At 43.4% G+C, this 12684-nt stretch overlaps 1 protein-coding gene across 1 annotated transcript in view; it reads right to left on the bottom strand.

Moving 5' to 3' along the window:
* Positions 1 to 12684, bottom strand: part of cog7 (component of oligomeric golgi complex 7) — a 29374-nt gene extending 16690 nt beyond the window's left edge. Inside the window, exons 1-9 of the mRNA XM_066684012.1 lie at positions 12119 to 12684; positions 11089 to 11309; positions 10023 to 10171; positions 8312 to 8428; positions 7907 to 8075; positions 6732 to 6814; positions 6380 to 6502; positions 4139 to 4337; positions 3697 to 3824 (exon numbers count right to left, since the gene is read on the bottom strand). Of these exons, the coding sequence (XP_066540109.1) occupies positions 3697 to 3824; positions 4139 to 4337; positions 6380 to 6502; positions 6732 to 6814; positions 7907 to 8075; positions 8312 to 8428; positions 10023 to 10171; positions 11089 to 11254 (1134 nt within the window). The 5' untranslated portion in view covers positions 11255 to 11309; positions 12119 to 12684. The remainder of the gene's footprint in view (positions 1 to 3696; positions 3825 to 4138; positions 4338 to 6379; positions 6503 to 6731; positions 6815 to 7906; positions 8076 to 8311; positions 8429 to 10022; positions 10172 to 11088; positions 11310 to 12118) is intronic.

The following is a 12684-nucleotide window of genomic DNA, read 5'->3' as shown; positions in this document are numbered from 1 at the left end:
ATTAGACGGCTTAGAACAGTGCTTGTAACAGTGGGAAAGCTTGAACGTTTTCAGTTTCTCACGTTCATTCGTTCACTGCCTTTAAACTCTTATACAGTTCAGGGACGCGGTGGGTCCGGAGCATACCCAGGCGGGAAAATTCCACCCTTGGGAGTTTATATTTAAGAGAAGCAGCCTGATCTATGGCATCAAAGCCCATTAAAAATTCACGAGCAGAGAAAATAATTTCATGTGAGAAAAACCACGTCAGGCAACGAACCCCCCGGAAAAACCCGTGGATGTAAATAAAGGGAGAGATTGTACTTTTAACTCAACTGTAAAAAAAATGTCTCTTGCAGAATAAGTTCATGTTTGAGCCGCAAAAGGTTTAAAGAGCCAGCTTTGTTTGAGTTTGGGTTAAAACAGAGAGAATGAAGCTGAAAATAGACAAAATACTTTGTGCTCACAGTTATGAGGCTTCATCTCTAAATGTGTGTGATTTGAGCCTCAGTTTCACTGGAATCATCTGCTGTGGTGTGTGCTAAACCACAAGTGCCTGTTAGCACCAGCTGTGCTTCTGAAAAGTGTAGAACCGTCTTATTTCACTTGTTTACAAACATTTCTGTTCCTCCAGCACCAGTCTCTCAGAGTATTGTCAGCATGTGTCAGTGTGCACTGTCGTGCTGAACTGCACAGTGCCGAAAACCCCTTATTCAACCCACGGATATGAGGTTCACACGGACCGACAGTGCACCCACGCCACACCCCCGGTAATAACATACGCTGAGTTTCTGAAGCATGTGCGAGTCTGGATGAGTGTGTTGGAGTCCACGATGTTCACTTCAGTTCAGCTGCAGCTTTCAGTTTGAGATGCTTGTGTGCGTTAGAGTCCAAGTTGCTAAGTGAATGAAGCCCACTTTTTATTCTCAGAATTCAGAAATCAGCCTGTTCTTCAAATTCTTACAAAAATCACTTCAGACCTAAAAAGTCATGTTTTATACTGAAGGCTTTAGTACTGTTTCTCCAATAACACATGACTTATCAGTGGATGTTGTGATCAAAGCAAGTCCAAACGCAATATTAATTTTTTTTTTAAACTGTATAGAAAAATCTGGGACACTCTTGTAATTATTGTAAAAGAAGCACCCAAAATAGATATATTTAAGTCTGACTTATAAACTTACTTATTCACCCAAGGGTCTGAGCTTGTTTAAAAGACCAGGTTTTCGTCTGTTTTGTGTTAGTTTTATCTTAATTTGTTTATTTGATTCTACATTTTATTTTGTTTTGCCACAAGTGGCTCTTTTATTTTTTGTTAATTTTTTAGTTTTTTTTTTTATTTATTTGTTTTATATGTTCGATTTCCTTCTTTGTTGAGTTTTTTGAGATTGTTTTTTATTGTACAACACGTTGACCGACTGTGCTATAGAAATAAAGGTGACCTAGAAACCCTAGCCAAACTTTCTCTCTCTAAGCTTTTTATTACAGAAGAGCAAATGTTATGCCACTGCTATACAGCATTTTTATACAGACAATTTATTTAAAAGAAAAATTCTCAGTCACTCTGCTGCCTGCTCCTGGAACAGACTCTCAGAAGACATCAGATTTGCCCCAAATATTCCAATCTTCAAATCTAGATTAAAGACCTTCCTGTTCTTCTGTGCCTTTCAGTAGCACTGCACTGAGAATAAATTAGAGATGTATTAAATATCAATGTAGATCTATTTCTTTTACTTAAGGTACTATTTTAATAAATGTAATAAATGTAAATTTTAGGTACTATTTTAATAAATGCATTTTCTTTTATTGAACTGTTTTATTTGCCTTTTATATTTTAATTTGTTTTAATTCTACTTGAATAGCTTTTTAATTGTTTTATTTTTTATTATCTTATTACAGCTTGTTTTAATTCTATTTTAATAGCTTTTTCATTGCTTTTATTATCTTTTACATTTTTAATTCTCCTGCTGTAATTCTTCTGTTCTGTAAAGCACTTCGAATTGCAATTGTGTATTAAAGGTGCTCTATAAATAAACTTGCCTTGTTTAAAACCCGCAAGACATTTTGAGGTATAATTAAAAAGCTACATGAATTTTTGCTAGGGGTTCAGACAAGGTTTCAAGAACCAAACAAATACATGAAATACTAAAATTAATAGCAAAGGGTTGTTAACAAACCTTTATGTGCTGGATTATGTTTTAGGTGACACTTTGTTGTTGGTAAACAAGAGCAAAGAGAACCTATTTCAGCCGGACTGCCATCAGCCGTATAGCCGTTGTCACAGAGGTGTTTGTGGCATTCAAAAACAGGAAAAGCCCAAAATACATCCCCTTGTCATTGGAAGGTCTGGAGAAGATGTGGTGCTTCATATTAATGTCTTTGTTTACAATAATAACAAATAATAAACTATAAAATTAGTTTCTTACTTATTGTTTTTGAACATTTCTAAAACCAGACACCTTAACATTTTATCAACAAAATAACCTACAGTTGATAAAGGAACAGGGCATCACTGGGAACTAGGTGTTTATTACTGACTTACATTTCTATAAGGGTCCGACTGATAACATATTTATTTTGAGTAACACCTCGCTATGGTGTTCTTTAATAATGAGGTGTGTCTGTGTATTTGTGTCGTTACAGGGACACACAAGATGACTTTCTCTTTGTTAAATATAGAGTGAAAAACAAAAGGCTGTGTCACAGAAACATTCTCCAAACATAAAGAAGAGACTATGATGAATATCACCTCAACAACGTTCAGCACGTTTCTGTTGGAGGCTCCAGTAAAACACTGAGCTGCACCGCGGTGGACGGTGGACCTACAGCGCTGAAGCGACGCGAGTGTGTCCCAATTCAGCTCTCAACTCTCTGACCCCTTGAACACTTATTATTTAGGGTATAGTCCAGAAAAAAAAGAGGACCTCTGGCCACCACCGAATCGTTTCAAACTTAGTTCCAGAACTGGAATGTGAAATATGGCTGCAATAAGACGGCGTAGTGGTGTAGTGGCACCACCTTAAGTTCTCTCTGTGAAATACGTCTGAATTAACAGTTCCTAGAGTGCATGCGCATTTCAACATAAAGTGTCAGTCAGTCAGTAAGCTAATAAGCCCAGCTTCCAGTCTGGAGCATGGACAGAAAAATAGCAGCGACAAAGGTATACAACGAAGGATCACTGAACACTGGTTCACTAGTGAGAGACAGTAGCTCATCTGTCGCTGCACAGTGTGTGTCGCCCGTCCTCTAGTCCTTCATCAGTGACACAGGACGCCGTCGGCTGGATGTTTTTGGTCGGTGGACTGTTCTCAGTCCAGACACTGAGGGGTTTAAAAACTCCAGCAGCACTGCTGTGTCTGATCCACTCTACACCAGCACAACACACACTAACACACCACCACCACGTCAGTGTCACTGCAGCGCTGAGAATGATCCACCACCACATCACACCTGCTCTGTGGGGGCCATGAGCGCTGAGGAACAGACTGAAATGAGGATAAGAATGTATGTAGAGCAACAGGTGGACTGCAGCCTGTAATTGTATAATTGCAAAGTGCTCGTGTGTAGTCAGTGGAGCTGATAAAATAGACAGTGAATGACTAGACACAAGGTCGGAGTTCCTAATCCAGGAATTGTTCATGTGCTCCCACAGTTTATGTTGACACTGCACCATTTGAACTTCAAAGGATGTGGATGTGTGTGTGTGTGTGTATTCACCAGTGGTACAGCACTGAGTTGAATGAGCAGGTTTGTCTCCTCAAGATCCCCATACTGCATCTGATAGCTCTTATACGGTGAATAGACACTTGACACCAGCTCAGACACCTTCGACAGGTTACACTCACCTACAGACAAAGTTAAAAAAGTTACTTACTGCACGCGTTCCTATAAATTATAGACTTCTATCTTAAATTTGCATCCAGTGTAGTTATCCTTTATAACACGGGTGCGCAACTCCAGTCCTGGAGGGCCGGTATCCAGCAAAGTTTGGTGATTGCTCTGCTGAAACACACCTCTTAAACCTGGCAATTAACAGATGAGTTGAATCAGGTGTATGTGAGCAAAGCAATCACCTAACTTTGCTGGATACCGGCCCTCCAGGACTGGAGTTGTGCATGCCTGCTTTATAAGATACCATCATCCAGTCTGACACACGTACCGAGGTGAGACTGCATTGCAGTTTCCAGGCTGCGGCTGAAGTTGGCCGCCGTCTGGTGGAGCTCCAGAAGGACATCTAGGCGACTCTCTGTGGGGCAATGACCCAGAGCCGCTGCGATGCTTTCTGGGATGGATGGAACCATGGCACTCAGGGTCTGGATCATCAGTACTGTCACCACCTCGTAGGGGTTCTTAAAGACCTTCCCACACACACATGCACAAAGGAAAGCATTAATCCAAAGGGAATCCAATACAGTGCGAATACTAGTCCATCATTTATGCCCATGTCATATGCCCCTTTCACACATGCACAGTAATCCAGAAATGTTACAGAGTTTACCCGGAGGTGCTGCACGTGTGAAGGTGACCACCTGCCACATTCGTATTTATCCTGGTAGCTCCCTAGTAAAAACTCTGGGTAAAGTCAGAGTCACACATGCGGGAAATGATCTGTAGTTTCTCCTAAACGTGGGGCTGCTCCACCCCTAAAGAATGCGTCTGATGCCGAAGTTCTCCCACTGTGTGCTGCGCATGTGTGAAAGAACACTCCGGGACATCTCCAAACCCTGAGTGAACACTTCTCTGACTAGATCTTAAAGAGTTAAAGCACAGTGTCAGCTGCTGATGTAGCCCTGGAAAACCAGTGCCTCTTTCACACAGAAACTCAGCATTATTGGGTCTGGAGATGTCCCGGAGTGGTATTTCATTTGCCTAGCTGTACCCTCCTGCATGGCTGGGGTTGGGCAGCACTTTGGGAACTACTGGTGAAATAGACCACAGAGAGTCTGAATAAGATATATAACACATATCACTTGTAACAATCCCACTTTGAAGGTGATGTGTCAGTTCATTGTGTTCTGTTCAATAAGAAGCCACAGGTTTGCACGATCTACAGTGTTTCAATTAAATTCCAGTGGAAACTACCTGGTAAACACTGATATACAATGTTATGGAATGTGAAGAACTGTCATTTCAGATGTTTATAAATGTATTATTTATAATTTCTGAGAAAATGCATTGTGTTCTCGAGACTTTAGCAGAAAAGAGCAGCGCTGAATGGTTTCTCTGCAGCACCTGGGTTACAGCTAATGTTAAAACAGACTGACACTGAGATTTATAGCCCCTGGGATCCCATTTTGAAATTTTGTGGGTTTTTTTTTATAATTCTACACTTGGGTGTCGTGAAAGTTTAAGTAAAAAAAAAGTAAAAATAATAAATAAATAAAAACACAAAATAGAAATACGATAAATCTCTCCTCAAATATGACCGGTACTGCTCTCCTCTCAATGTAGAATGGGCAGTCCTAAAAGTGGGTAATGCTTATGTCACCATTACCCTGACCAATCACAAGGCTACCACAGCCTCGCCTCCTCTCTAAGTCGAAGAGTCTGGTGAGCTAAAGCTTAGGAGTCATTAGTGCGTGAGCTTGCTATCCATCTATTCACCAAGCTACGGGGAGGGAGTAAAAGACATAAATAATGACAGTTCAGAGTAAAAAACCCCATGACTGCTCTGTCTCGAGGCTGCTTTGGCACGGTGATGTAAACAACATTCTGTTCTCCAGTGATAGAGAGCCGAGAGTCACGCACGGTCATTAGTTTAATGGACACCGCGTTCTCAGAAAGCTCTGAGGAGCATATTTTGGTCGTTTTTGAGTAGAGATGATCATATTTCTCCTTGTGTTTTTTATTATAACTTTGCTGAACATTTCACGTAACACCCAAGTTTAGAATTATACAAAAAAACCACAAAATTTCAAAATGGGTTCCCAGGGTCTTTAAAACTCGAGTAGCACTGCTGGGTCTGATCCAGTTGAACTCTGGTGAGGTTCATCCGACATCCGATCCCACTCTCAGGTGTACGCCGCAGGTCTGAGCTGAATGGCTCCTCCAACCAGAGAAACAGAACAGAAACGTGCACAAGTCGAGAACACAGTACATTCTTCCTGTGTTTACTGTTTTTCTCCCGCCACAGTCAGGTCTGACCAATCAGCAGTGAGAATATTCTCACATGGTTTGCGGTGCCATGTTTTGGTGCTCTCTGATTTTTCCTTGTGGGGAAAACAAACCAAACCGAGAGCAAAACACTCCAAGATTACGAACTACTTACTGATTAAGACTCGAGCAAATCGTTACCAGGTGTGAAAACGTCCTGCGATGTGACTACACCGATTCACACACCGTGGTGACACCGCTGAAATTATACATGAGATTTCTAGCTGTACGCTTTGTCTGCGTGTACCTGGCTGGTCCACTGTAGCTGTGTGTGCCAGGTCGAAAGGAGAATGTCGTAGAACTCAGAGAGCTGCTGTTTTAGAGGGGCATCCGACTGACACACACCCTCCCACACATTCAGCAGCTGAACCTGGAACATCCACAAAAACAAGCAAAACTAAACTCAACTGGAACCCACAAGCACAATAATGTAAACACAGAGTATTTCTATTGGTCCGTTCTTTAACAAACATTCACACCACGCGTGAAAGGCCAGAGGGAGTTTTAAACCTTGCTTTTAAAGTAAGAAGAACAAAAATGCCAAAAAGCCAGAAATCTGCAATGAAATCAGAACCCGTGTTGGCACATGGAAGCCGTACCTTGTGGCATTTGTAGTAGTAAGCCAGTAGTTGAGGCATTCTATCCATTTCCGTGAAAACTTGCACAAAGAGTTTGGCTTGATCTGAAGACAAAATCAGAGACAACAAGATGTTTACACAGTCATTAAAAGGTACATACAAAGGTGATTGTACCTCAATTTAAACACAAATTATGCAACAGAATCAGCACTGGTGCATTTGGTGCCAGAGAAAACCTTCCACTGGAGAGCGCCAAGGTCCGGAACCGGTTCAAGAAACAGAGTTCTTTTATTGGAAAAGGACTAACAGACACCATCTCGAGTGGATCCAGAGAACTGTGTCCAAACGTTTGCAGAAACCATTTCCAAAGGTGATTTCAGCTGCTCTAAGGTGCATTCACTGTGTATAATCTCCGTACACAAGCGTTGTAAACAAACCAAAACGATGTTCTCGTGACCTCTGGAGTGAGCCGCAACACACCAACACTTTGGGGTTGAATTGGTGTGCGTGATCCTAAACTAATCACCCAACCTCAGTATCTGATCTCACTACTGCTGGCGGCTGAATGCAATCAGATCGTCAAAGCAATAAACTAACAAACTAACCAAGAGACGCATGATACACATCTATGTCCTACACAACTAATTCAGACCAAAAGGTTTTACATTTTCCCGAACAAAGATTTCAAGCATAGAGCTTTGTAACTTTGTTAGAGAGTGATGAGATGAGACGTGGGACATTAAAATCGACAGTAGAGTAGGTGCAGCGCTTGCCATGATGCGGTCACTGCACATGAACGTCTTGGTGAAGTGGGACTGGAGTCATAAAGCAAAGCTCTCAATGTATAAGTCAGTCTATGTCCCCACCCTCACCTACGGCCAGGAGCTCTGGGTAAAGACTGAGGACACGTGAGGCCAAAATAAGATTTCTCCAGGGGTTGCTGGGCTCACTCTCTGTGACACGGGTGGAGACTGAAGTAGAGCCATTGCTGTTTCACTTCCAGAGGGGTCAGTCTTGGTCTGATAAAGATGCCCCCTGACGCCTCCTGCTGGAGGTATCCCAGGCATCGCCAACTGGGAGGAGACCCTAATCATGCTGGAGGAGTTATATATCCCAGTGGAATATGAAATGGCTGGGGTGCCCCAAGAGGAGCTAGAGGAGGGGCAGGGGAACAGAGATGCCTGGGTGTGTCTTACCTGTAGAGAGTGTGTTGAAGGTAGAGACTATCTGGGGACTGGCAAGAGCCTCCAGTCTATTTTTGAGAGCCTCCAGCTGCACGCATTTTTCACTGTAGTCTGGAGTATCCACCAGCATGGCCAGACTGCTCTGCATCGCTGCCAACTTACTGCTGATCACAGCCACATCCTACACAACACACACACGCACATTGTGTCTTGAATGTTTCCTCAATATCTGCACTGAGAGTGCTCCATTTATCTGCTTCCTGATATAAATCATTGCAGCACGACACACACACAGACACACACACACACTGGTAACAGGCCTGTGCATACATACACACTCCACATATGCACGCAAACACAGACAAACACTCTCAAATTCACACACACATACACATATCCACACACACACACACACACCTGTGTCTTGAAGGTTTCCTCAATATCTGCACTGAGTGTGCTCCATTTATCTGCTTCCTGTAGAGCTTCAGCGGCTAACTGCATCCTAGATTTCACTTTATCAATCTCCACCAGCACCTAAAACACACACACACACACACACACCAAATAAGATTAGCACCAAGCCCAGAGAATGATTAATCGATGAGCAGTTTTGGGTTATTTTGTTTGTAGCTATTTTCCAAATCCCAGGCCAAAAATAACCGACGACCCCTCGACTCACTCTGGTGACCAACACTAGCCTACGTTTGTGTGTGTGTGAGCGAGAGTCGGAGTGAGAGAGGGCGAGCGAGAAGTGAGCGCCCTCTGTAGAGACAGACAGAAAACAGAAATAGAACAGTGATAATGTTTTAATACCTCAGCACGTTAATAAAGACTTTAGCTGATATTGTGTGTTCATCGCGATGGATTTGAATGACGCTCAGACAGAATTCACAATCAGAATTTGTCACGTTATGACTGATACATGCTCCCTCCAGGGTCTGTTCCCACTTTGCGCCCAGTGATTCCGGGTAGGCTCCGGACCCACCGGCGCCCGGAACTGGATAAGGGCTACAGACTGTGAATGCTGCTCCCAACAAAGTCATCATTACATTTTAAGTTGAAGACATATTTTAAAGGTTGAGTTAAGGTTAGGGTTAACCTAGCCTCGCATTGACAGATTCTCTAGGGAGAGTCCGGAAGAGACAGTCTGGAGAGACAGAAGCAATTGTGGAAAACTGCAACGCTGGTGCTGTTGTCTCACTGCTCACATGCGATCACTCAGGTTTGTTGATGGTGGAGCGGTGGATACCAGTGTTTCAGGGGGCCCACAATGAAAGTGAAACTGGTTTTAGACCACAGTAATTTATCAGTATGTTGTAGGGCCTCCTTTTGCGGCCGATACAGCGTCAGTTCGTCTTGGGAATGACATATACAAGTCCTGCACAGTGGTCAGAGGGATTTGAAGCCATTCTTCTTGCAGGATAGTGGCCAGGTCTCTACGTGATGCTGGTGGAGGAAAACGTTTCCTGACTCGCTCCTCCAAAACACCCCAAAGTGTCTCATTAATATTTAGATCTGGTGACTGTGCAGGCCATGGGAGATGTTCAACTTCACTTTCATGTTCATCAAACCAGTCTTTCACCAGTCTCGCTGTGTGTATTGGTGCATTGTCGTCCTGATACACGGCACCGCCTTCAGGACACAATGTTTGAACCACTGGATGCACATGGTCTTACTGGTGCAAAGACTGGCCACCAGGCTGCTCCAATCTAGCCATGAAACCTCACTAAAATGACAGATGTTTCAATTTCATTGTCCAACCCCTGTATGTGCCTCCATTATGACCACATCTGTGGCCCCTGTCAGACCTCCATGATCCATACAGACTTCACTACGGCTTCTATCTGCAGTTTTAAATTAAATCTCTATTGTTTACAATGTGTTTGATCAGAGGAGGAGGGCCCCCTCTGAGTCTTGGATCCTCCTGAGGTTCTTACTCTAGCTTTGAGTGAGTTTTCCCTGCCACTGTTGCCTTTGTCTGCTCACCTGAGGATTCTTGATGTTTATTTAATACCCAATGCTTTGTGACACCATCCGGTTGTAAATAGAGCTATACAAATAAATCTGACTTGACTTGACTTTGTGTGTGTGTGTGTGTGTGTGTGTGTGTGTGGGTATATACACCTACCTGCATGGACTGCACTGTGTCCTGTTCAAATTTCTTGATGTCTTCCTTCACCATAATCATCTGATCCTTTAGGAATGAAGCCTCTTGCTTTAGAGCTTCTATATCTCTCAACACTCGAGGCATGTTCTGTAGAGCCTGAATGCTGCTTTCTGAACAGACAGACAGAAGAATGTAGGGGGCAATGTGATGAAATATTAACAGATTTGTAAAGATCTTTCCAGCATCAGAGCGAGGAGGAATAACTAAATAAAGAAAAAGTAACATCGTTTCAGAACGAGCCCACATCTGAATAACTACATGTCACTGTGCAGGGGTTGTACTGCGGTTGCTTTTAAAAGTGGACATTTATTAAACTTCCTTGTTTGGGGCATGTTCTCATTCTTGTGTGAACCTCGAGCCCAATAACCCACACGCTGCAAAACAAAACCACAAACTCAGTTTTCTGTGTGCTGCCTACGTCAGGAAACACAGGATAAAACGAGCCGTTCTGATTCTGCTTCACTTCTGGCGTGACGTGAGACTTTAGATTCACCCCTCCCCCTCGTCTGAGTCTGTCCAATCACAGCACTGGACCCGTGTTTATGTGAGAGCGCAAAGACGAGATCAAACTCAGCAAAACAGACACAACGAGCGCGGAGAAATAAGAGCACTGAGTAAAAACAGAGAAGAAAGAGAACAGAGTGAAAACGGCTAAAAACCAGAGCTTCTGCTCCTCGCTCCTCACTGCTGTGTGCTCGGGGTCCGGGTGAACAGCGAGCGGCTCATTATCATTTAAAGGAACAGGTGCTGAAAGCGGGCGTTCTGAACAGGGCTGTTTACACAGGGGGAGAACACTGCTGTGGGGTTTAATCCTGTAATATTAAGGTAAAAAAAACAATCTACTGCTAGTTAAAAAAGCACAGTGTAAAGGGAAACACGGCATCTGACATTGCTCTTTTTAACGTAGTAAATTCAGTTGCCAAGCCCTAGATAATACTGTTTTCCTTCCTGAGATGAGTTATTTATACAATGATGCGGCAGACAAGTGCTTCACATAGTTGTTACCCTCTTGAAAAGCGATATTTACCTTCAATGGAGTTATTCACCTCTTGAATAAACAGCTGGAGCTTCATTACGAGAGTCGCCGCGTGTGCGTCTGCTCTGCCAGGGGCATCTTGCTGAGCCACTTTAAAGGCGCCATTCACCCACTCCTTCACATCAAAATCATCCGCCAGGAACTTGGAGAAGTCCATGTTTAGATCTGTACACTGGAGACCAAAACTACTGCAGCAGAACCATCTTCAAAAGCTGCCAGGATAAGAAGTGCACAATGCATTTTTAAATTGTTAAGGACAAGTACAATACAGGGCACTTCTGCTAAACATAATACAGCTAATACAGGATGCTCCCAACCTGGGACAGGACTCTGCCATTACAGGAAACTCACACATAGTCCACATAGTACAAAAAAAGAGCAAGCATACACTACATAGCATGCACACAGTACAGGACACCTACACTATAGGACTATAGGACACTCCCACAATGCATTGCAAACAAATAAATATTACCACTACTGGTGGCATGTCTGATTTTGGTGGTGGATCATTCTCAGCGCTGCAGTGACACTGACGTGGTGGTGGTGTGTTAGTGTGTGTTGTGCTGGTGTAGAGTGGATCAGACACAGCAGTGCTGCTGGAGTTTTTAAACCCCTCAGTGTCTGGACCGAGAACGGTCCACCGACCAAAAACATCCAGCCGACAGCGTCCTGTGTCACTGATGAAGGACTAGAGGACGAGCGACACACACTGTGCAGCGACAGATGAGCTACTGTCTCTGACTCTACATCTACAAGGTGGACCAACGAGGGAGGAGTGTCTCACAGAGTGGACAGAGAGTGGACACAGGGTTTAAAAACTCCAGCAGCACTGCTGTGTCTGATCCACTCTACACCAGCACAACACACACTAACACACCACCACCACGTCAGTGTCACTGCAGCGCTGAGAATGATCCACCACCACATCACACCTGCTCTGTGGGGGTCCTGAGTGCTGAGGAACAGGGGGGAAAGAGGGCTAACAAAGTATGCAGAGCAATATAAAACTCATATTTACCTTTATCTGAAGCTCCCCTGAGTCCGTGCTGTGACTCTTTACGGCTCCATTGTGTTGAACAAGTGAAACAAATGTAAATGAATTAAGGAAGAGTAAATTAAACGAATTTAACTGTAATTCTTTCCTACTCCGGGTTTGGACACGAATAAGAAATAAAGCGCCCAGGAGAAAGAGATGACCATAATGACCAGATACAGCTCAAGCAGAGCCACCGCCTCCTCCAGCGTTAACCCTCGGTTCACAACAAATACACTTTAAAAACGAGTTTAAACACTGAGCATTCCTTTAATCACTAAATGTCTCCAGTGTTTACACTGCTCTGAATCGAACTACAGCGTCCAGGCGGAAACACAGCACCGCCAAGAAACGTTCCTCCTCAAGGCTGTTACCGCTTCGTATGTGTAAATAACAGGTCTGTCATTCAAAATACACACTTATTTGCTTTAAGACCTATTATTAATATTTAAATCAGCGTTTAAACAATTTAACTGCTCAAATAAGCCGTAAAAATCTGTAAAAGACGGAACTCTCGGCGAAGGGCTCAGAGCCGTTGGAGTGACGTGGCT

The sequence above is a fragment of the Hoplias malabaricus genome, chromosome 10, assembly GCF_029633855.1.
Source record: "Hoplias malabaricus isolate fHopMal1 chromosome 10, fHopMal1.hap1, whole genome shotgun sequence".
Classification (NCBI taxonomy): Eukaryota; Metazoa; Chordata; class Actinopteri; order Characiformes; family Erythrinidae; genus Hoplias; species Hoplias malabaricus.
Note: the sequence above shows the minus strand (reverse complement) of the source record. Positions and strands in the feature narration are given on the sequence as shown.